The 21279-nt window shown below is 38.6% G+C and overlaps 1 protein-coding gene across 5 annotated transcripts in view; it reads left to right on the top strand.

Moving 5' to 3' along the window:
- The window catches only part of NCKAP5 (NCK associated protein 5), a 454740-nt gene that overhangs the window by 114016 nt on the left and 319445 nt on the right, over positions 1–21279 (top strand). For all 5 annotated transcript variants that reach the window (XM_021397921.1, XM_021397919.1, XM_021397920.1 and 2 more), the window contains one exon: positions 15120–15248. In XM_021397921.1, coding sequence (XP_021253596.1) covers positions 15180–15248 — 69 coding nt within the window. In that variant the 5' untranslated portion in view covers positions 15120–15179. The remainder of the gene's footprint in view (positions 1–15119; positions 15249–21279) is intronic.

The raw sequence follows: 21279 nt of genomic DNA, 5'->3' as shown, positions 1-21279 counted from the left end.
GTAGCGTGCTCTGGGAGCTGGCAGCACTGCTGTCTGTGGGCTGTGAATGACACAGACCCTGAAAAACAGCTTGGATTATAAAACAGTGGATAAAAATGATATTGCTGAAAAATGGACTATTGATATTGACACAAAGCAAGAACAAAGGCTTCTGTTAAACCACATGTTTGAAAAGCTTTCCACAAGACAACACTATTTGTTTCACAGAGCCAAACCAGCCTTGGATGGTGCCCATGCAATAGGTCTGTGGCATAAATTCTATTATTTGACAGTGCTAATTGATTATTATAATTCATCGTTATCTAAATTGTTAAATTCAACAGTCTACTGTATCCTTTTGTTTCTTTGTTCTTCGGACATAATACAAATAGGAAGAATTAATTACTGCAGTCAGCAAGAGAGGCGGGTCTCATTGTCTGCCTCACTTTGATTGAAGCTGGTTGATTCACCACCGTGGACTTTCAGTAATGATGGAGGGAGAAAAAGAAGCAGGAGTTCTTGTGTGGTGAATTTGCTTTTTGGTGGTAGTTGCCATTTGTATTTTTGCAGATGGGCTCTATCATGCTTACTTTGCCTGTAGAAAGTATTAATTAATCGTGCAAACAAAAATCATGTGTGTGATCCAGTTCTCTTTGGAATAGGTGGCACTCCTTGAGGAATACAGCACATAAGTAAGAGGATTGCATTTGCTTTTAAAATGACTATCTGCACCAACCGCTTGGCTTTTTCTCCAGTGCTCTGGTGATGGCCAGAGCTGCATCTGCTGGGTAAAAGCAGCAGTATTCTAGGCTGGGGTGCTTGAGAGCAGATTAAGAGATGGCTTAATTTCTATGTATTCTTAACGCTCCACTCTACACTGCTGTTTTCTAAAATATGGTGTAACTTTGCTGTAAAATGTAGGACCTTTTTAGCCTCTCAGCTCACTGGATCTGACAAAATGGTTCATAGTGATCAGATTTTGGGGGGTTATTTTGCCAGCAGAGGGCCATGTTAACCTGAATAAAAAAAGTCCCTCTTGGTCTCACATTTTCAGTGAGTAACAACTTAAAGCATATGATTGTTTTCAAGGGCAAAATGAGTAAATAATTGGATTTTTAGAAGCTACTGAATGATTAATTATTTAAAATAAGAATCACATCGTTCTACAGCACAACAGAGTTCTGTGTCAGTCTAATGAGATTGAATTCTGGTGTTTAAAATACATCATATCTACCTGTTTATTCTAAACTGTTCAAGGTTGATAGATGCAGCTCTAATAAGTTATTAAGCCGACGTGATAAACAGCAGCAGCATGTGCTTTTGCTATAATGACACAAATGAGAAAAGAATTGTTTTTCAGAGGTACTATCACGTTTGTTTTTGATGTGGCCTCTAAACTAGCAGTTATTATTCAGCTTCTAGTGCTGCAGGAGTTGACCTTTGGCAAAATATTTTGTTATCCTCAATCTTTTATACAGGCCTTTTGTGAACTCTGCACAGCTCTCATTTTGCTGATTGCATTTAAAGTCATTTATTGCGCAGTGTTTGCCCTTCTAGCAGATGTTAAAGGATTCCCTGCCTGCCCCCTTAAAGGCTACTCCTCCGCAGCATCTAATTATAGCCTACACAAAAGATTAACAGATGTTATAATTGTCTTTACTCATTGATTAAATAGTTTCTGCATGACTTGCTCTCTCTTCTCCCTCACTGCTGATTTGTGAGGTCTTCCTGGACAAGTCTCATGCATCTGCAATTTGTTAACTGTGACCATCTCCACAGTTTGTGACTTTCTTTCTGGTTCAATTTGAGCAGGTTACATATGTTCTTCTGGACAATGTGATAGAAATGTGTTAAAATAGGTGTGCGAATACTTGCTTTAGTTACACATTTCTGTTTTCCTCATTCTAACCATTCCTTCTGCAACTTATGTGAAAAGCAGACTAGTTTTAATGAATATAAATAGGCAGGTGGAGGGTAAACTGCTGAGATTTGTTTAGCAGTGTGTTTGTCTCTGGATTTCAGTTGCCACTTGCAGAGGAAATGAGTGGCTGAGAAAAACAATTTAGGGAGAAAATTCCTAGCAGGAGAAATTTTTGGAGAACTTTTCAATAGGTCTCCAGTAAGACCATTAGAAACCTGTGGTTTCATTTTCTCACAAAATTAAGTTTACCCAATTCTTGAGCTAACCAGTGTTTTCACTGTTCCACCCCTGAGACGAAGGCTCTGCTGTAGGGTGGTTCTGTAGTTCTTTCCCTACATCTTGATGGTGACCAGCGTAGCAACTGCTGTTTTATGTTCTTTTAAATCTTTTAACATCTTGAACTACGTCAGAGCAAACAATGTTTCTTTTCAGAGAAATGAAACATCTTGTACATCATTGTGCTTACACTTCCTTTCCTGTTGGTTGGATTTCATGTAACATTTTCCTTATTTCTTACATTGACCCAGATGTGAGCCACTGGCAAATCCACAAAGGTTCCCATGACAGTCTCTCACCATCCCCCAGCTCTGTGGAGCAGCATCTGTCATATGGCCTCAGCCTGAAGCTCTACCTCACTTAGCTCAGAGTTAAGCAAAGTCAATGGAGGTCGTTATGTCACGCTTTCTGACAAAACCTCTGCTTGAAGTTAAAGAGGAGTAACAGGTTAAAGGCTTGAGGCTTGAATTACAGGCTTGGTTATTCAAAAGCCAAAAATTATTCTGCTGTTCCCCCTGCTTATGCCTCACATCCTACTAATATATAAAACTGTTGCCTTGATTGTTAGTCAGAGAAACCACCTTGCGCTGAGACTGGCATATATTCTTCTGCCAAGACCCTCTTTCTATTTTTTTACTACAAAGAATACTCCTGTTCTGTATATATGTCTGGGCATTTTTATCAATTAATTAATGTTTAATTAATTGAGTAATTAATTAATGCAATTGATTAATTAATCGATTAATGCAGATTCCTGGATATATGAGCTATCCTGTGCCATTATGCTTTGTTCATAGTATGGAAATGTCGTTTCTTTACAGCGTATGCTGTACTTAGCACTAGCTGTGAGATCATGCAATGTAACCTGTAGGACTTTTAACAGTTTTTGAAGTTGATCTCTTACTTATAATTAATGGATTTCATTAGGCTGATTAGGCAATCTTTGCTGTGCAGAAAAACATTTGTCTAGGGTTTCAAAACTGCTCTAGAAACAGAGGTACTTTGTTTGTGACACTAACAAAGAACATTCTATCCTTCTTGTTTTTAAATGACATCTCAGAGCTGAAGATGCTAGGGGGAGCAGATTATAGAGTCATTGTAAGAAAATTCCAGGGTGCCAACTGTGCCTTCGAAGTGTATTTTAATAATATAGACACCTGTCCACTACCAAGCTACAATATTTCATAGAGATCACTGAGCAGCCAGCTGATGAAAGTGACTTTTATTCAATACCAACCTGGTATGAATTTGAGACACTGATTAGTATGGACTTGAGACACTGATCCAGAGGTCAAAGGCTAAAGTCCCAGCTAACAATAATCAGCAAAATATGGGGATTGAATAAATCTGGAGCTAGGTACTAGGTGATATTTGCTGTTACACATAAGAAACATTTAGAAATTAATGACTTACTGAAAGTTCAGCTAAATCATCAAGGATTTTTAACATCCACTGCTGGTTGCTGATGAAGGAAAGTTTTAAGGTGAAACCTGGCCTAACATTTTAATAAACAGTTCTCTGTCATGTCACTGGATGTTAACCCTAACGTTTGAAACTAAGGTCTTCATCTTTATCTTAAAATCACACAAATAAATGAAAGTCAGTACCAGATGAGCCAAAAAGAGTAAACAGTAGAACAGTCTAAAAAGTCTTGGCCTGACCATTCTCCTTGTCTTTCTGCTCGAAAATCTGTAGACTTGTTTTATATTTAATTATATATCTTTACTAATATTAATAACTTCCTTCCCTTAAGCTCCTGTTCTGTCATGATGTTATTGATTGGGAATACATCATGATGTTCGTAGGAAATAATTTCTGTCATTTATATTTACCAGTCTTTAATCAAGTGAATTGCTTTTCTTCTTGATTACCACAAAAATCTTCTGTTGCAAGAAAAAGCCTTAAAGAGACATTGATGAGAATTTACTGACTAGGTTATGGCTTTTGACACAGACTTGAGAGGGTATGGCTTATCAGATGACCAAACATGATGATGAAGAGGCAGGCGCGTACCAAGAATCATAGCCAGTGTTTTCCTTGATTTTGCTGATATGTTCTGTCTCAATAGGAAAGCACACAAAGACCCAATCTCACCCTCCGGCCACTGTTGTGGAAGAAAGCTTTCGTTACTTGTTTCAAATATTCCTCTCTCCCCAAGCTCCAGGTTTGGATCCTGTGCATTATAAGGAGATTATGGGCTTAGGTTCCTAGATTCTCCTTGATATCTAACTTAACTGGGAGCCGTAGGATCCCTCTGCTCTCATCTGAGACAAAGTGGCTCACCCAAGGATGAAGAGAGGCAGAGGTTAAGCTCTAACTCAAAGGGTCCTCACCCAAGAGGAGATGAAGGCTGTAGCACTTCCATGTAGGTTTAGGGCACACCCTGTGGGCAGAAAATTGGTATCCCATGATACCAGCTCAAACCACCCACTTAAGAGCTGGGATCCAACTTAAAATATGGTTCAGTGATTAGTGCTCACCTGAAATGAACCAAATGTGCTTTCTTTCCTTGTTGACTAAGTTGTAGGCTGTTTCCCATAGAAAAGAGTTAAAAAAACCTCATGCTTAACAACATACTTAAAAGGTCTTAAAAATAGTCTTAAAATGCACTTTGAAATTGGAAGTGCTTCATTTAAAGCATGCAAATACATTAACTCTTTCCCCTTTCCTGCTAAAAATACTTTATTTTTTTCCCAGCCAAAATACCGTATAAGCAATAATTTTGAATAACTTCTGTTATTCCAAAACTGGAATGCATAAACTGTAATCTTAAAAGATTTATCTAAACCTGAATGTCATTACTCCCAAGAAATAAGCTGGAGAAAACAATCCTGTTTGAGTTGTTATCATGAATTCTACAAGAAAAAGTGGAAGAACGACTCTACCAAACTGTTGCTATCACAAGCAAAAATAATATTCAGATTTTAATGAATAATGAACTTCTGAAACATTAATAATTTGTTGTGGGGTTTTTTTTGTGTCATTTTTTGTAGTTTAATGATTTTTACTTTGCATTTTAAACAGGCAAGCACTTGAGAGAGAAATACTGGAGTGTTTTAATAGTATGCTTCCTCTGTTTCTAATATTTTCTGGATATTGCTGTATCCATAATCCGAATGTGTTGGATTATTATCTGTGATGGCAGACTAAATGTTCTTTCCTATTTAACTTAGTAGAACTGAGTGCAGCGGAGTTAAAGATTGGTAGGATGGCATAAAACATAGGGGAGTTATAAACCTTTTAAGTAGGATATTCACAAATGTTTTTTAATTTACATTTTTATTAAGTTTTTTGCAGTCAATCTTCACATTGAGAAAGTGAAGTAAGCACTGCAGGCAGCTGACTGCACAGGGGAAGGATGGAGTGGCTCTTTTTTTTTTTCCTCCAAAGGAAAAGAAATTCTGGTAGTCACAAATATGGATCAACAACTGCAATGTATAGACTCTGAGAAGGAATGGAATGAGAACTTTTTTTTTGTCCACGATGGTCTTCAGACAACTCATTCTTGGGCAGTATCCTCACTTTCCATGCATTTTACTGTCCTGTATCCTGCCTTTTTTATATGACAAGTGTTCCTCTGATTCTCTGGGAATCAGTCTCTATTGGATTTCACTTTAGGTAATTTCTTCAGATACTCAACATCATTTCCCCTTCTTTATTTCTTTTCAGCCTATTGTCAATAACTAAATCAATTCCTCACTGTTTCTGGTGTTAGTATATCTCCTTCAAACTTGTGTAGATGGTCATTCCTTCCAATCTTCATCTCCTCTTGGCATTGTTTGAAACTACTATGAACAGATTTGTTAATCGTTTTCCCACCAAATCAATACCTTAATCATCTTCTCTGCTGTTATCTGAATTCCATCCAGTCTGTCTATATTCTTTTGGCCCAGAACTAAATTTAGCGTTTGAGATGAGATCTCTCTGAAGTTGCAGAGAAAAAAGTTGAAGGACTGTACAGCATGCCGATACTGCTCAGTACTCTGTCACTGTCTGAGGATATATGGATGAGGACAGAACATCTTTCATTTTTAACATTTTCACGATAGTTTTCCTGGCCATAAGCTGAAAATGGAGCTTAATCAATGTGTATCTGTGCCTTTTTTATTTTAAAGTCTTGATGTCCTACATGCTCTGTTGTGTAAAAAGAATAAGATGAGTTTGAATTGGCTGGGCAAATCTCTGCAGTTTTTCTTGATGTGTGCTCATTGATTTATAGGGAAAACATCCCACTGCAAAAATGAGTTGTCCAGTGCCCATTACACCATCAGCTCTTTTAGAAATTCAGGTGGGAGGGGGTTGATAAACACAAAAAGCTAATGATTTTTAGTGGTCCCTCTGGAATACAATTAGGACAGATGGGCAGGCAGAAGAGATGCAGGCTGCAGTGCATCTGTTTCAGAGAAGAAGTGATCTTTACGCACATTTCACAAGCTCCTTATTCTAGTTTTCTTGTAGCTGAGATCTTAATGAGTAGGTTTGAAACTTGGAATTTCTTCAGAAATACCTTGGTTTACAATAATGAAAGAAAAATGTGAAGAAAACACAAATTGAGTGATATATATAGGAATCTTGACCATATATTTTAAACTCTTTCTTCTATTTTGTTATCCATTAGAACAATTCAGATATTGGATTTAATTGCATATATTTTTCTGAACCTTGCAGCATATTATGTGAACATGAATGAATTTGGTTCTTCATTGTCATTGGCCTCCTAAACCAGATACCATTTCCTCTTCTCTCCTGAAGATTTGTAATTCAACTAAATGAGATTCCCATTTGGCTTTCTGACATCCAACCAACCATGGCACTTAGGGAATTTGGGGAACAAGCATATGACTGAAATACCTTTTTCATAGCCAATGATGATGCCTTCATCCCATGTCACTGATAGTATTAGGCAAAGTGTGGCAAGATGTTTTTTTCCAGAAAAATATTTCTGAAGGTTTTCTCTAAGAGTTTCATGGGTAGCTCATTCATGTTAGAAACAGAATTTTTGTTAATGGATATAATCACGGGATAGTGCTCTGTGCTGTTCTTGGCCTGAGAGGATGGATGGTTTCCATTCTGCCTGAACTCCTAGGACTCTTTGCAAACTCTGCATGGACAGTGCAGGAAACAGTCCTTTGGCCCTAAGAAGCATAATCCTGGAGGAGAATACAAATGGCACACAGTTACCTTTGAGCTCCTTCAATGTTTGGGTAGGGATAACTTGTACTTTTTGCTATATACATTACACAGAAAGGGGAGAACTTCAGACTTGTAAAGAAGTGACTTGTATTGGAGGATGTTAATGTTGATGCTAAATGCCATTGTAGCCCATGACTTTCCAGGTAACCCAGTCCTAGAGAGAGAATTTAAAAGCCTGTGCTTGGCAGACTTGTCTTTTATACTGAAAATGTAGCAGGTCATTTTTCAATTCTTTTCTGGCTTAAAAAAGTAAGAAAATGGCTGTGACTTTATCCTCAGTTTCCCATTTCTGACCACTGTGTATGATGTGCCAGGTTCATAACATTTGCTTTATCAATTTCAAACTTGTTATTGAAAATCTTTTAAACAAATGTTACTCAAATGCTGAGTTTGTGTGATTTCCCCACCTTATCCCTGATGTATTAACATTCAAATATCACATTCTAAGAATTTCCCCTCAGACTTCAGCATGAAGATGTTGATAAAATCAAAATATTTTTCCATGAGAAACAAGTACCTGTAATAATGGTACACTAAGTTAGATAAATTGCTTCCAGCATTTCATATTTACCAGCCTTAAAGCACAAAATTCCAGAGGCATCTTTATTGGGATATAGAAGAGACACAATCTCCGCATAGCTCTTTGGGTGTATGAATAACAGCAGCTTGACAAATCTGGCTGCAGTTCACAAGGGAGACAAATCTGCATTGAAGCCTACAGAGGTATCTGTCACTGTAGCTGTCTGCAGAGCATGCCTTCTGCAGATTAACAGCCCAGATTACAAAACATTTCTGGAAGAGGTTCAATGACTGAGAATCCATTATTAAAATGTAACAACCAATACTATATAATTTATACTAGTGTATCATAATAAATGATACATAATAAAGAGTAATTAGAAACTCACGCACAAAATAGAAGCTTTGGGTCTAATATTTTCTTCAGTCTGAAGAGCCTCAGCCTGGGATATCCTTCTCTTTCTTGGCTTTAGGTCTTACAACATTTAGATGGGTTTGACTTCAACACAGAAACTGAGGATATACAGCCATTGTTGTCATAATCTACTTTTTATTGATGATAACACTGTAATAAATCCTATTTCCCCCCATTCTTACCCACTGCTGTCCTGACAACAGATTCATGGTTTCTGTCTGCTTATCTTTTGTCATTTTTTGTCTCAATAATTTTATTGCATGATATGAATTCTTCCTATGTTCATAAAAGCAAACAAGGGAGGGTAGTCCTTTGACCTTTCCAACATTCTTTGCTGTAATTTGCTGGCGGTTTTTCTCCTCCCTGCAGCATGGCCCATGGAACTCTGTGATAAAAATGGACAGCCAGTGCAAACACAAAATGCTGAAAAGGTTAAAGCTTTGATTATGTTAGTCTATAAATGTTCATAGTCTTTTTTGTTGCCAGAAAGAAAATGAGAGCTGAAAATGGCAATGGATGAATCATGCTTATTACAGAATACGGAAATGATATCAGTTCAACCTGTTCTTTTTAATGCTGAAAGAACGTAATCTTGTGCCCTCTCATTTTATGTCACTGCAACCCACCTTATCCTCTTAAATGAATGCATGCATCCATTTAATTAACCTGGTGAGATTCGAGATATAAATCTTTTAAATGCTTCCCATGCAATTTATCTTAACAGCTGTCAGAGTAATAACATCTTTAATGCCATATTCTTTATTTTCTGATTTCCTGAAATTCCTGGTATTGTTCTGAGTACACTGATGGGTTTGCTAGATTTAAGCCCCTAATCTTTACTTGTTTAAATCCTAGAGGCAATCCTATAGAAAGCTTTATTGGGTGTTTAGTTTTGCAAATAAATGGAAGATTATCTTGCGTGAAAAAAGCATAAATGTATATTGAAGACTGTAGTTCAAACAGGTTCAAATATAAAATCTAGCAGCTGAGATGCTTTGTTTTAAATGCTGTATTTCTAGAATATCTTGATCTGAGATTGTTCATTGCTGGCACGTGAGCACCATTAAAAATTTGCTTTTGACTATCCTGCTTTCTCAACCAATTCCCTTTCAAGAGCTGGAATAAGGACAAGAGGGATCCATATCCTTTGACTGTTGAATAAGTCAACCCTCAGTTTCTTTGTAGACTACCATGCATTGTCTACAAAAATTAGATGATTTCTTGTCTCATTCTGGCCCTTCTCCTACTTCCTTGGTGCTGCTTTATCTTGGCATTACGGTTGACTAATGGACAATTTCCAACCTTACAGGTCATGACTGGTCTGTATGCTGCCTGTATGTTTCCAGAGGACGAGGAAAGAGTCTTTTGCCGTCTAGATATTTTCTGACTGACTCGACATATTTTGTTTTAACATAACATTCTGAAACCAGCCAGAATATCTGAATCCATGGGCAGAATGGTACAGCAGTGCTGTACGTGCTGCCTAGTAATTCTCATAGTATTATACTTATCTAAGCATTTTAGGTACTTGCATTGGAATTTTTCTAATTTAATTAACTCATTAATGCTGGCACATGGCGCATTCCCCTTCCCTCTCTGCAAAAATGCATCTTGCTTATCTAAATAGCAACATAATCCAGTGGGTGTGGATGTACAACGCATACATTAGCACTAACAAACTGCTGACCAGTCTGAGCAAATACCTGAGTGGTTTGAGCATTAGGTAGGCAGGCTGTGCACATGGCATTGCTATGAAATTCACTGTGGGCAAAATAAAATAAATTAGCTAAGTCTCATATTGCATAAATGCAGATGTTGCTGTAGTTTTCTTTTTCCCAAGTGTTGAAGTTTGAAATGTCAGCTCATAAGAGAACACTGGAATTATTTTTTTCTTTTCATCACTTGAAGTCATGGCCAGGCTGAATACCTTGACGGGGAGAGATAGGGGTGTGGTAATGAAACCATTTTCGTGGCTCACTTTTAATCAGTAGGTAGAATTTTCTCATCTCTTGTGAAGGTGGGGTTTTCTGCTCTTACTCCTTTGGTAATTTTAGCTCTCTGCCATTTAAAAAAAGACCAAGAAATACTCAAAAACTTTGTACAAACCTAGCATTTTAGATTGCCCTAAGCCTGAGTAGATAAATGTAATTATTTTATAAGACTGAAACATTTTTGAACTGTTGAGTACACATCAGCTTCATAATCCTGGATTCCTTTTCATTCCAATTCTGAGTAGGCCCAGACAAGCTGTACTGTCCTTACTTCTACTGCTTCTCCTACAAAAACCCCAAAAAAGCAAGCATACAGACACCAGAGTGTTAGCACCAGAGTTGGCAAAAAAACAACAACAACAACCCGGCTGGACAGTGAAAGACACAATTCAATTCAATTAGGTTCTCAGGAAACTGTATCACTCCAGAGACTGGTAATGAGAAGCACAATCTTTCACCTTTAGGTCACCTGTTCATTCCAGCTAACATTTGCATTGATGAAAATTTCTACTTTCTCATAGCTACTTCCTGACCTATGCTAGCAATATTATTTTCATTTTCCCCTCATTGCTAAGGGGTAATACCTGTTCTGATTATTCCATTTCAGTTTTAAAGGATGGCTGTTGAATGGATACCTCTGCCCAAGTAGCAAAAAGGGCTTAAATGTGATCACTGTGTAACTTTGGCCTCATTCTGTTACCTGACAGCTTGATGTCCACAAAACAAAACCTGTCCTCTCGTTAACACGCAGAATAACAAACAGACTGCTGAATATGTGCTACTGCCCTACAGGTGCTTTGCTTTCTTGCAGTGCTAAGGTATATTAAGCAGAGACTGGAGAAGCTGTATTAGATCTACACTGGATTTAATGAAAGGATGTTAGTTTCCAGAGCTGTCATTTTTGTCACCTGTCATAACTGCTAAATTTATACTAATTTGTGAGACATAAAAGTAAATACAGTCCATTTTCAGTTACCAAAAAGATTTACTGTGTGCTGGTTCCCAGCTGGTATATGTTGGCATAGCTCTGTTGAAAAGTAGCTCCACAGTTTTAAACTGCCTGAAAATATCTTGGATGCTTATCTAAGGGATGTAATGTTCCTGTTTTCATCAGCTAAAGCAATATGCATCAATCATACTTTGTTACTGCTAGAAATGAAGAAGGTATTCAAATCCAAGAAATTTCTTGCATAGATTATCGAGAGTGCTTTTCTATGTTAATCACACTATTTCTCCAGGGCGTAGTTCTAGAGCCATCTCCCAAAGTAATGAACATTCTTGTATCGAGTACTAAAATGACTGCACTTTAAGATATGTAATGAAGCTGATGCCTCTGGCTTGCTGACTGTGTGAGCCGTGAGAGTATACCGTATTGATGCAAGATCCCACTTAGGTCTTCCCCTGAGATTTTTTGCTGCATCTGCATAAAACTTTCTTCTCTGAGCTCAATGCAAAACTGAGGAGACAGTAGGCAAACATCTGGGACCTGCATTCTCATAGACCAATCCCTATATACCTCTTCAGGATACAGGCGTAATTGCTGAGTGCCTTCAGTGCCTCCTCCAGTGTGATCAGCATGGATAAACTCTGTAGTCCCGTAGAGAAGAGTACTACGGTGGGAAAGTTTACTGCAGTACAACTCTATGCCCCCAAGGATGTAGCCATGCAGGAATGCAGTATCAGTGAAGGCATCATAAATCAGAAGTGAATTGACAACCTAGTTCACACTTCAGCCAAGCTAAATGGGGTCATCAGAGCCTGAATAGTGATCACTGGGCTCTCTACTGTAAAGACATTGTCTGAGAGATATCAACAAGCAAATTGGTCAAGGAAGGCTGATATATTTCTACAGCCTGTTATCTTGGTAACCCAAAAATTGTATTTTTGATAGTTGGCCAAACTGATTCTTAGTGCTTATACATTTCAAAACTTTTCCATCTAGATGGCTATTCTCCTCTGCTGAGATTCCTGGGAGATGTATTACCTCCATTCTGAATTAACTTTTATCTCTGGGCTGGTCTCAGAGGAAGACAGATTTACCTAGGGGGGGGGTCATTTTTCTCTGTGACAAGAAATTTGCTGCCCAAAAATGTCCATTACGAGATGGAAACTTGTTCTGGTTTTGTTAAGTACTTCACTCTGACAATCAAGTTTTTTAAAGACTTCCCAAACTGAGTACTTTGAGGCACCAGCATACGTTGATACAGGCAATGTATTGTATTATCTCATCTGATAATTAGCTTTGATTCAAAACTTTAGGTGGGTTCAGTGTTAAGTTGTTAACTTTTCAGGAGAGATCGTTGACAGCCTGCTCATGATAAAAAGCACAGAGGTTTGAGAGTGCAAAGGGGAAGGAGTGCAATCTGCTGGTCTGAGTTGGCTTCACCATTGCCTGAGTAGGTAGATGTGCTACACTAGGTAGGGCTACGTGAGGAGACAGTAAATTCACAGCTTGAAGTGCCCATGACAGCACAGCGTATAAACTATAGCAATAATTAGCAATAATCCTTCCTCCTTTTACTTCTGAACAAGGTGATTCTGCCAAATACCTGCGGCCAGGCACTTCAGGCACTTACATCAAATCCTTGCCCTTCTGCTGGGATAATTGGCTCTGACTGTAGCTGTCACCGGCTCACTCTCAGTGATGCTCTGCTCACTGATCAACAGACTCTCTCAGTGGAGATCATGCTCTGCAGGCATGACGAATGCAGAGAAAAATGATACAAAGATTATCTTAAGCTCTTTCTTTTGCTAATTTCTGGCATAATTGCAGAAACAGCGTAAGGTATTGCTTCTGTGTTTGTTAAAATGTATTGAAGAATTTCTTCTGAGATGTGTTAGCTAATCAGGAAGGAATGGTAATTGTGTGACAGCATGCCATTGTTCTTCCTTATTAGCTGAATTAAATAGTGCATGTAGCTTCAGGGGTAGTACTACAGAAGAGAAGCAAGGATTTACAGGTAAAACTGGAAAAAAAATATGCAAGAATGATCACAGTGAAATAACACATTTTCCTTCTGCAATGTAGGCAAGTTCTCATAGTGTGTGCTACTTAAACGAATGTGTATAGAGGCTAATTTTTATCCATTTTGGAGAAAAAGAGGTGAATTCTGTCCTTGAATAAACGAAAACAAGAAATAACAAGTGTAAGAGTAGAGACCAGGTGCTGTTTCTTAGAACACCGAATATAAGACTGGATTGCTTGCTAGCTGGACCAATTACAGTTTCCCTGTGGGAATTGTTTTACCAGAACAGCCCTGGTTGTGATGTCCGCACTGTGCCTGGTCATCCCAATCTGCATGCCTCTGAGAGCCCTCTGGATTCCAGCTGGCTTCTGAGGCGTAGCCTGGGGTATCATGATCTCCTTGCACGCAGCCAGCACTTCACCAGTGTACCAATGCCATGCCCTTATGGCAGAGCATTCAGGTGCAGTTTCGGGTGGATTTGTCTGCCTGGTGTCACCACAGTGGCAGATGGGATCACTCACAGATGTGCGTGAGAAGTCAAGGCTGCCCACAGCCGTGTAACACATCTGGAGGGCAAATGCAAGGCTTCTCTTGGAAATGCCAGCTGTGTTATCCTGCGGCCAAATTCAACCTAGTGCGGTCACCTGGCTGCTTGTAACTGAAGATGCTGTTCACACTGACTGAAAGGGATAAGAAACAGATGGATTTGTACTTTTTGTCTTATTTTTTCAGTCAAATGCAATGAATTACTCTAGGGCTCACATTAGGTAGTGTTCTATGAGTATTGCAACCTGGCTAGAATTATATTTTTAAATAGGCTTTCATGTCAAGTCTTGAGTCAAAGAAGTGGACAAAATCTTGTAGTGAAAACTCTTAGTCTCTAGGGAGATATCCCAAGATAAGAGATAGAGGATGTTCTCTGATACAGGAAATACAGTCACTAGGAAGGATGAGAAAAAATTGCTGAATTTGGTTCTATGGTCATGGATGTATCTGCCTGGTTTAATATAAGCTGGATTCTTAGTTCTGTTACTTCGCTACTGTTTTCTTTAAATCCCGAATAACTTCATTACCTTTGCCCTCATTTCTGAATCACACACAATGCAACCTTAAAAAAGAAGCGAAAACTTTCAAGTAGGTAAATCACCAGAAACACTTAAGAGAGAGTTGGTAGTACCTGTAAGTTGTGCCTTGATTTTAGCAGAAATCACCAGGCAGGAATAAACAAGTCCTAGCAAATCAGTAAGACTATTTCCCTCCCTGCTTTACTGGGTGAAGTTCCCTGGCCATTCTGCACAGGCAGGGGTACTGTCTGATTATCACAACTGAATCTTTGACCTTAAAAATGCAAGAAAAGTGCTGAGGGCATTAGTCTCTCTTTAAGGATAATGGGAGTTGAAAGCTTTTAGAACTTCTCAGTATTAGGTCCAAAATTTGTACATCACAGTAGCAGCACAGATGTGCCAACAGGCAGGGCTTACTGAGGAGTGCAATTAATGTGAAATGAACTGTTGCCATCCCGCCTTCCTCTCTCCAGCCTCAGGTACTTCTCTGCTTTTGTGAATCCATTTCCCATCCCAGTTAAAAAGAGACTATTAAAAGATGTGGCATATTGATAAAGAAAGTAGTAGCAGATTTTCTTTTTTCCTTTTTTAATTTGTCTTTGAGGAGTGACCCAAACATAGTGGTGATATTTCTTTCTGGAGACTTTAGCTTTTCTGGCACAGAAAATTTGTTCCTGGAACACAGCCTACTGTGGACACAAATTCATTAGCTGCTGGGTTATTACAAAGTTAATGATGAAAGACAGAAACTGTTAAGTAGGATATTGAAATGTGCATTTAATTGTTTTTTTGCAGTGATACTGGAAACAGTCTGACACTTCTAGTACATCAAAAGGAAAACAAATAACCTCAGCTATGGAGAGAAAAAGACTGCTACAGAAAAGGGAAACTGGGAAAAGACTTTCTCTGGACAGCAGCCTTGTGGTAAGGATTAATATTTACTGAATTTGCTTAATATCTCTTCTGTCACAAAGATATAATTGTTAAGAAGGAATACTCATAATCGTGTACATTTTAAAGGTGTTTATCTATTCGTCACCATATCACAACCTTTTTTGATTTTTAAGATTCTCCAGTGCAAAAGAGCTGGAGGAATTTTACAGCATTTTAAACAGAAACATCATATCGTCATGTGGAAGCTTGTCCCCGAGTTCGGTGGATTTACACAAGCAAAGAATCCAGAGAAATATACCAAACTTATAATGAAAATCTTACCTCAGCCTCTGTCGGGTCACTCCGCGTTGCTTTATACTGACAGTATGAGAGCTGAAACTAGCTGTGGTCATCTAATCAGAAACGCTTGTTTTACTACTGAGGATACTAGGAAAAAATTGTTCACCATAGTGAATGTAAAAGATACTCTAATATCACCTGGAAAAAAAAAAAGAAGGCCACATGCTGTAAAGTAATTGTTTTTGCTATATGCAGGATTTGAGTTATTGAGTTATTCTATATTTATATTTAGGTGATGTTTTCAAGCGATGACTGAGATTAACAAGGGGCGTTTATAACTGTACTGTGGATCCATGACTGGAAAAGGCTCACAGATGCTGAGCAGTTGTGTGAGAACATAACTGTGCCAATGTCAAATACTCAGCGTACTCGTGTAACTATTACTGGAGCAAATACTGTAACGAGCAAAGCCGAGAGCATCCATACCTTCTCTTTGGCTTCCATAGAGGTTTTCTTCCGAGGAAGAAGTTTGCTCCTGGCTTTTGGTAATAGAGCTGCCTCTTTTTTGAGTATTCACATTACTGAATTGATGCTTGGAAGTGCTGGCAGCAGATGGGTTTGGCACTGGTAGCAGCAGGAGCCGCATAGCTTCTAGGGGTCACCAGTGGACACCAGTTTGTCTCCTCACAAGCTTTGCTCAATGAACTGCACTTCTTCAGTCAAAAATAATGAGCCAAATTATTCACAAAACAGTGCTTGGTTAAATGAAGAAAATAATTGGTAATAGAGAATAATCAAGAACTCTTTTTCCCAGACTGCACCTGTCGTCATTTCTAGTCCTTGTTTCTGGTTATTTCTTGAGCGTAAGTTCCATACCTCTCAGAATATTGCTTAAACATGGTTAGTGCCAGTCATCTCTGCCTGCAACACAGGGCAGCATGGCCTTGACAAAGCTGTGCTAAGTCCGTGGCCCCTACCAGCCTCTCCTGCATCACTTGCACTGTGCCTTGCACTGGCATTTGCAGAGGTTGTAAAGCCTCTGCTTCTCTTCCTCAGATCTCGCCTCCTGAGGTGCAGTTCTCACCCAGTGGCATTTGATCGAGTAAATAAACACACAGAGAACACTTCAAGAGTGGTTTGTCCTTTTCTCAGCTTCTCAGCTTTGAAGTGGAGCAGTTTCCTATAATGATGAATTACATCCCATGATTTTGCAAAATGAAACTAGTGAGAGAAAAATATAAGCAGTGAGAAGCAGTGAGTCCTCCCCAAGATGCAGAGCTGAACTGAGGAACCTAATGAGAAGCTGTCTAAGCTCCTTTCTGCTCAGGCCTTGTGACTCAGGGCACTGATGGAGGGTGGGAGCCATCTTCAGACTGTTCAGCCCGCAACGAAATCTGTGCTTGCTCTCAGCTTGCCCACACTCAGCTATGGGAAGCACTTCATGCTTCCAGCAACATTAAAATTGTTTTGGTTTTCTTCTGGCTTGTGGGCAGAGAAGGTAGACTTACAAAGAAATCACAATTCTATCTAATACACTCTGAGTCAAGTAAAATCTATCAGGCGTTGTATGCTCAGAAGTATGTTTATTCCCAGGGCCAACCTCTGTTATGAGTTCGAGGCGTACTAGCCCTGTGAAACAGACTCTGACATAAATCCTGCAGTTAAAATGTACTGCTGTGGTCCAAACACAGGGCATGAACTATCAATATTTACACGGAGAAAAGAAAAACACTTAGGGAAAATCAGTACTGAAAGCTAACAGAAATGCTACCAATTGTGAATTTTGCACAAAGATGATGCTTAGTATGGCAAATCAGTACTATTTTTACTGGCGTAATGAACTAGATCTAGCCTGTGCTTAACACATTAAGATAGAAATTTTCCTTTCCCTCAGGTGACAGCATAGTTTGTTCTGTAGGTGAGAACAAGAAACTAGGTAATTCTGGCTTCCAAACCCATTTACTGCTAATCTGGGCTCAACTTTCAGACAAGTTAGTGCATCATGCTTAATTCTTACACTTTCCTGTCAGTTTTGACAGTGTCACAAGGAATATTGCTGTGTAGCACTTTGGGTAAAAAACGTTCTTAGGATAATAATCAGTGTTATCAGCATATTGAAATGTTCCTTGTAGAGGAGAAACCAAAACCATGGAACCAAGAGAAGGCAATGCTTCCTCCCTGCTCTTCAGCAAGTGGTAAGCAGGATGGGAGGCTGCACACAGATAAAAACCAGCCTGCAGGCGCTGGCTGGCGGTCAGTGCATTTATCCCAGTAAGTGCCAGCTGAAGATGCCTGTGGTTAGCTTGTGATGCTGCTCAGATAGTGAAGGAAACATGTGAAGGAAAGATGAAAGGGTAATATTTTGCAATATGTTTTGAACATATAAAACTATCATACCATCAGGCTGACACACTTTTGTTTTTACAATGGCTTTTTCCACCCATGACAGCTAGAGGTTATGCTTTTCTGTATAGCATCTCAGTGCATACTTGCATTTTCAGTACTTGTGTATTACAGGTCAGTGTCCACTGAAGGTTTGTATTGAATAGAATATGTGTAACTAGACTAAAGAGTGTCATCTGTAAATTTAAATAGAAACACGTGAGCAGTGTTCATTGTTAACTGCTGGGTATTATTTCTTAAGCAAGCAGGAGGCACATTTCAGGGAGTGCCTCCAGCAGCCTGTTAGTAAATCACGCAAGTCCTGTGACTCCATGAAATTCAAGCAGGCAAAATGAAGCACTTTGTGTTCCTCTCATTTTCCCTAACTTCTTTATTGTTGCTTTCATATCACGTCCCTCTTCATCACCTCCGTATCCACTGTGTTACCACATTCCATCCAAGCCCACTCAAGTTTTCACATCTCTTTCTTCTCATGTCCCTCCCCAAAGGTATTTTGTTTAACCTCTCAGGCATTCAGGGCTGGACACTTTTCTTGGAAAATCTGGCTCTGATTTGCTTGAAAACAACAGCTTGTCCTTGTTTGCTGGAGTCTTCCAGCATTATTTTATCTTTGAAAGAATTCTGATTTCTGTGTGTTTAAAGGAAACATATTTCTGCTTTTGTTCTCTGGACTATGAGTTACAAATAGGCGCTTCTGATAACATTCCTCACCCTGATTGGCACTGCTGCTTTTTGCAGCATTGTAGTCTTCTTCTGGAATCCCTTTCCCATTATTTAATCTACAAATATTATGTAGAGATATTTAAAACCGAAAAAGTTCCTTCTGCCTCCCTTATCTCTTGGATTCTGAATACATAAGCTATGATGCTATTTGAGTGAAGGAGGAGAAGAGGAAAGAGATATTTCTAAAAAAATAGAGTGGTTTCACCTTGATTAGAGTATGTATCTGGGCCTTCAAAATATGAATATGAATTTCATCAGAGTGTTTTGTATTCAGATCTATCCCATCAAACAGCAAGATTCAGGCTTCAGATGATGTAGACCAATTTCAGAAACCATATCCTTCAAATGAGAAGCCAGTGAGATTTTTCATAGACATTAAAATGCTTTTCCTTGCAACACAGGCACAGTAATGACTTTTTGATCACCTCATATAAAGGAGAAGAGTTCAGAGTTCTTTCATCTACTACTTTACCCCTTTCCAGTTGGTGTCTTGGGGAAAAAAGCTTTAAAGTGAGGGTAGATAAACTTAAAAAAAAAAAAAATTATAAGTGCACATATATAGTCATGGAATGAGTTTCTTAGGACATATTCTTTCAATGTGTAATGGATATTTTTCTTTGCAGTTATTGATAAAGTACTTCTATTAAGAATTCAAATAAATTTCAGAAATCATAAGGTTGTTAGAATATATTTATTTGCAATACTTTGCTTAGCTATCACCTACCTCAGATTGGATTGGCTTCTTTTTAGAATGGAATATGTGATTAGTAAATAGAAACAGATCTTCTGAAAAACATTCTACCTTACCTTGCATCTTAAATCCTTAAATTCTTTAGTTTTGTTAAAGAGAACAGCTTTGCAAAGTGAAATAGCGTGAATATTTCATGATTGTAACAATTTTCATCTATAATTTTTTCATGTTAAGTCTTTCATTTCAACATATGTAGATGGAAAGAACTAGTGAATGAAACTGGGTAAGAACAAGATAGATTCGTATTTTTTTCACTTCTGTTTAAAATATATAAATGAGTATGAAAGCACAGGAAAGTACATTTTTCTAAAAAAAAAGATTTTAATAAAAATGCAGCACACATTTCCTTAGTACTGATATAATGAAGATATTTTTGATGTGACAAAGTTTCTTTGGTAATATTTCCAACTTATTATTCAGTATGTAGGGGACCCAGCTTAAATAGTGCATGCTATTAAAAATACAAATGAAAAGGTTGATTGTATATCAGATTCTCCTTACAGAAGTTCTTCAACAAAAAGCAAAATGAATTAAAAATGGCCAACACACAGACCCAAAGCCAGGCTTGCAAATAACTTGTGTGGGAGGAAGAGAGAGTTCGAATGTATCACTGCCACCAGGGCCACAGGTCTGCTCTATTCACTGGGGTGTTCTTTGAAAATAATAAAAGCCCAAACTTTTGCCTGATCCAAACTGGCCAGTTGTCTCCAAGATCCTTTTGATCAGGAAAAAGTCAATGTTTCAAGCTGTGCTCTTTATTTGTGTGGATAATTCCCAGCCTGACTACGCACGTGGTGGCATTTAGCTGGGGAGATTTGAGAACAGAATATCTTTTTGAAGCAGGCAGCATTTATCAAAGCAAAAGTTTTTGTTTTATTTAAAATGAAGCTTTTACTTCTGAAAGCAAACTGCAGTAACGTGCTTCTCTGGTGGCTCATGAACTGTGCCCTGCTTCTTTCATTCTGGTCGCACGCTCCCGTGGGCCTCTGTAGCATTAGCTTTAATGACACCACTTTGTGGTAATAAGGGCAGCAGTGTAATGCAATGAATCGCACATGGGTATGGCAGTGCTACCTACATCTAGCCTACCCACGGTTGTGTAAGCATCGTGTGCACGAACGCTTGGTTCAGTCAAAGCCCTTTGTTGAGAAGTGTGCACGTGCTGTCTGTGAATGATGCCTGGGGCTGGGAGCTGGCCACCTGGGAGACAAGTCCAAAATCTGTCATCTCCAACAAGTTTCTAACTTAGTTTTCTCCTCAATAAACTGGAGGTTATAATAATTTCTTCCCTCATTAAGTATTCTGTGAACGGTCTGTTATTAGCATGTGTTAGTAGCTTGCTTTGATTGCTTCATATGAATGGTGCCACAGAGGAAGCGATGTTATGGCAAAGCTGTGAGGAATGCTGTGCCAGCAGTGCGTGTGGGTTCTCTTCGTATGTGGGAATTAAATTCCACATATCAGGGAATAGCCCTGACTTTTTGCTAGCTTACTGTGACAATCGCAATGTGTCTAGCATCACGGTAAAGCGTAACATATTCCAGCATTTTGAAATGAAAGATGTCACTACAAATATTGACTAATCGAATGCTGACTAATATTTTAACATTTTCACCCTGATTATATTTTTTTCCACCTAAAACTGCTGCCACTTTTGCGTGAATACGCAAATATTTTCAGTCTTCTGAAAACTTGGATTTTTTTGTGCGTATGTAAATTTTTAATTTAAAATTTCATTTAGTTCTGCTTGCATACAGCATATGCAAGGGCACAAGCAGGCAATGTGAAAGCATGGTGCAACACTGGAAAAGATGCAGAATGGGAGCCTCAAGCTCAACATTTTCACTGCAAGCTAATATATCTGTAGCATTCAGTGCACACAGCAGAGCATATGTCAGGGAGGAC

The sequence above is a fragment of the Numida meleagris genome, chromosome 5 (genome assembly GCF_002078875.1).
Source record: "Numida meleagris isolate 19003 breed g44 Domestic line chromosome 5, NumMel1.0, whole genome shotgun sequence".
In the NCBI taxonomy this organism is placed as follows: domain Eukaryota; kingdom Metazoa; phylum Chordata; class Aves; order Galliformes; family Numididae; genus Numida; species Numida meleagris.
Note: the sequence above shows the minus strand (reverse complement) of the source record. Positions and strands in the feature narration are given on the sequence as shown.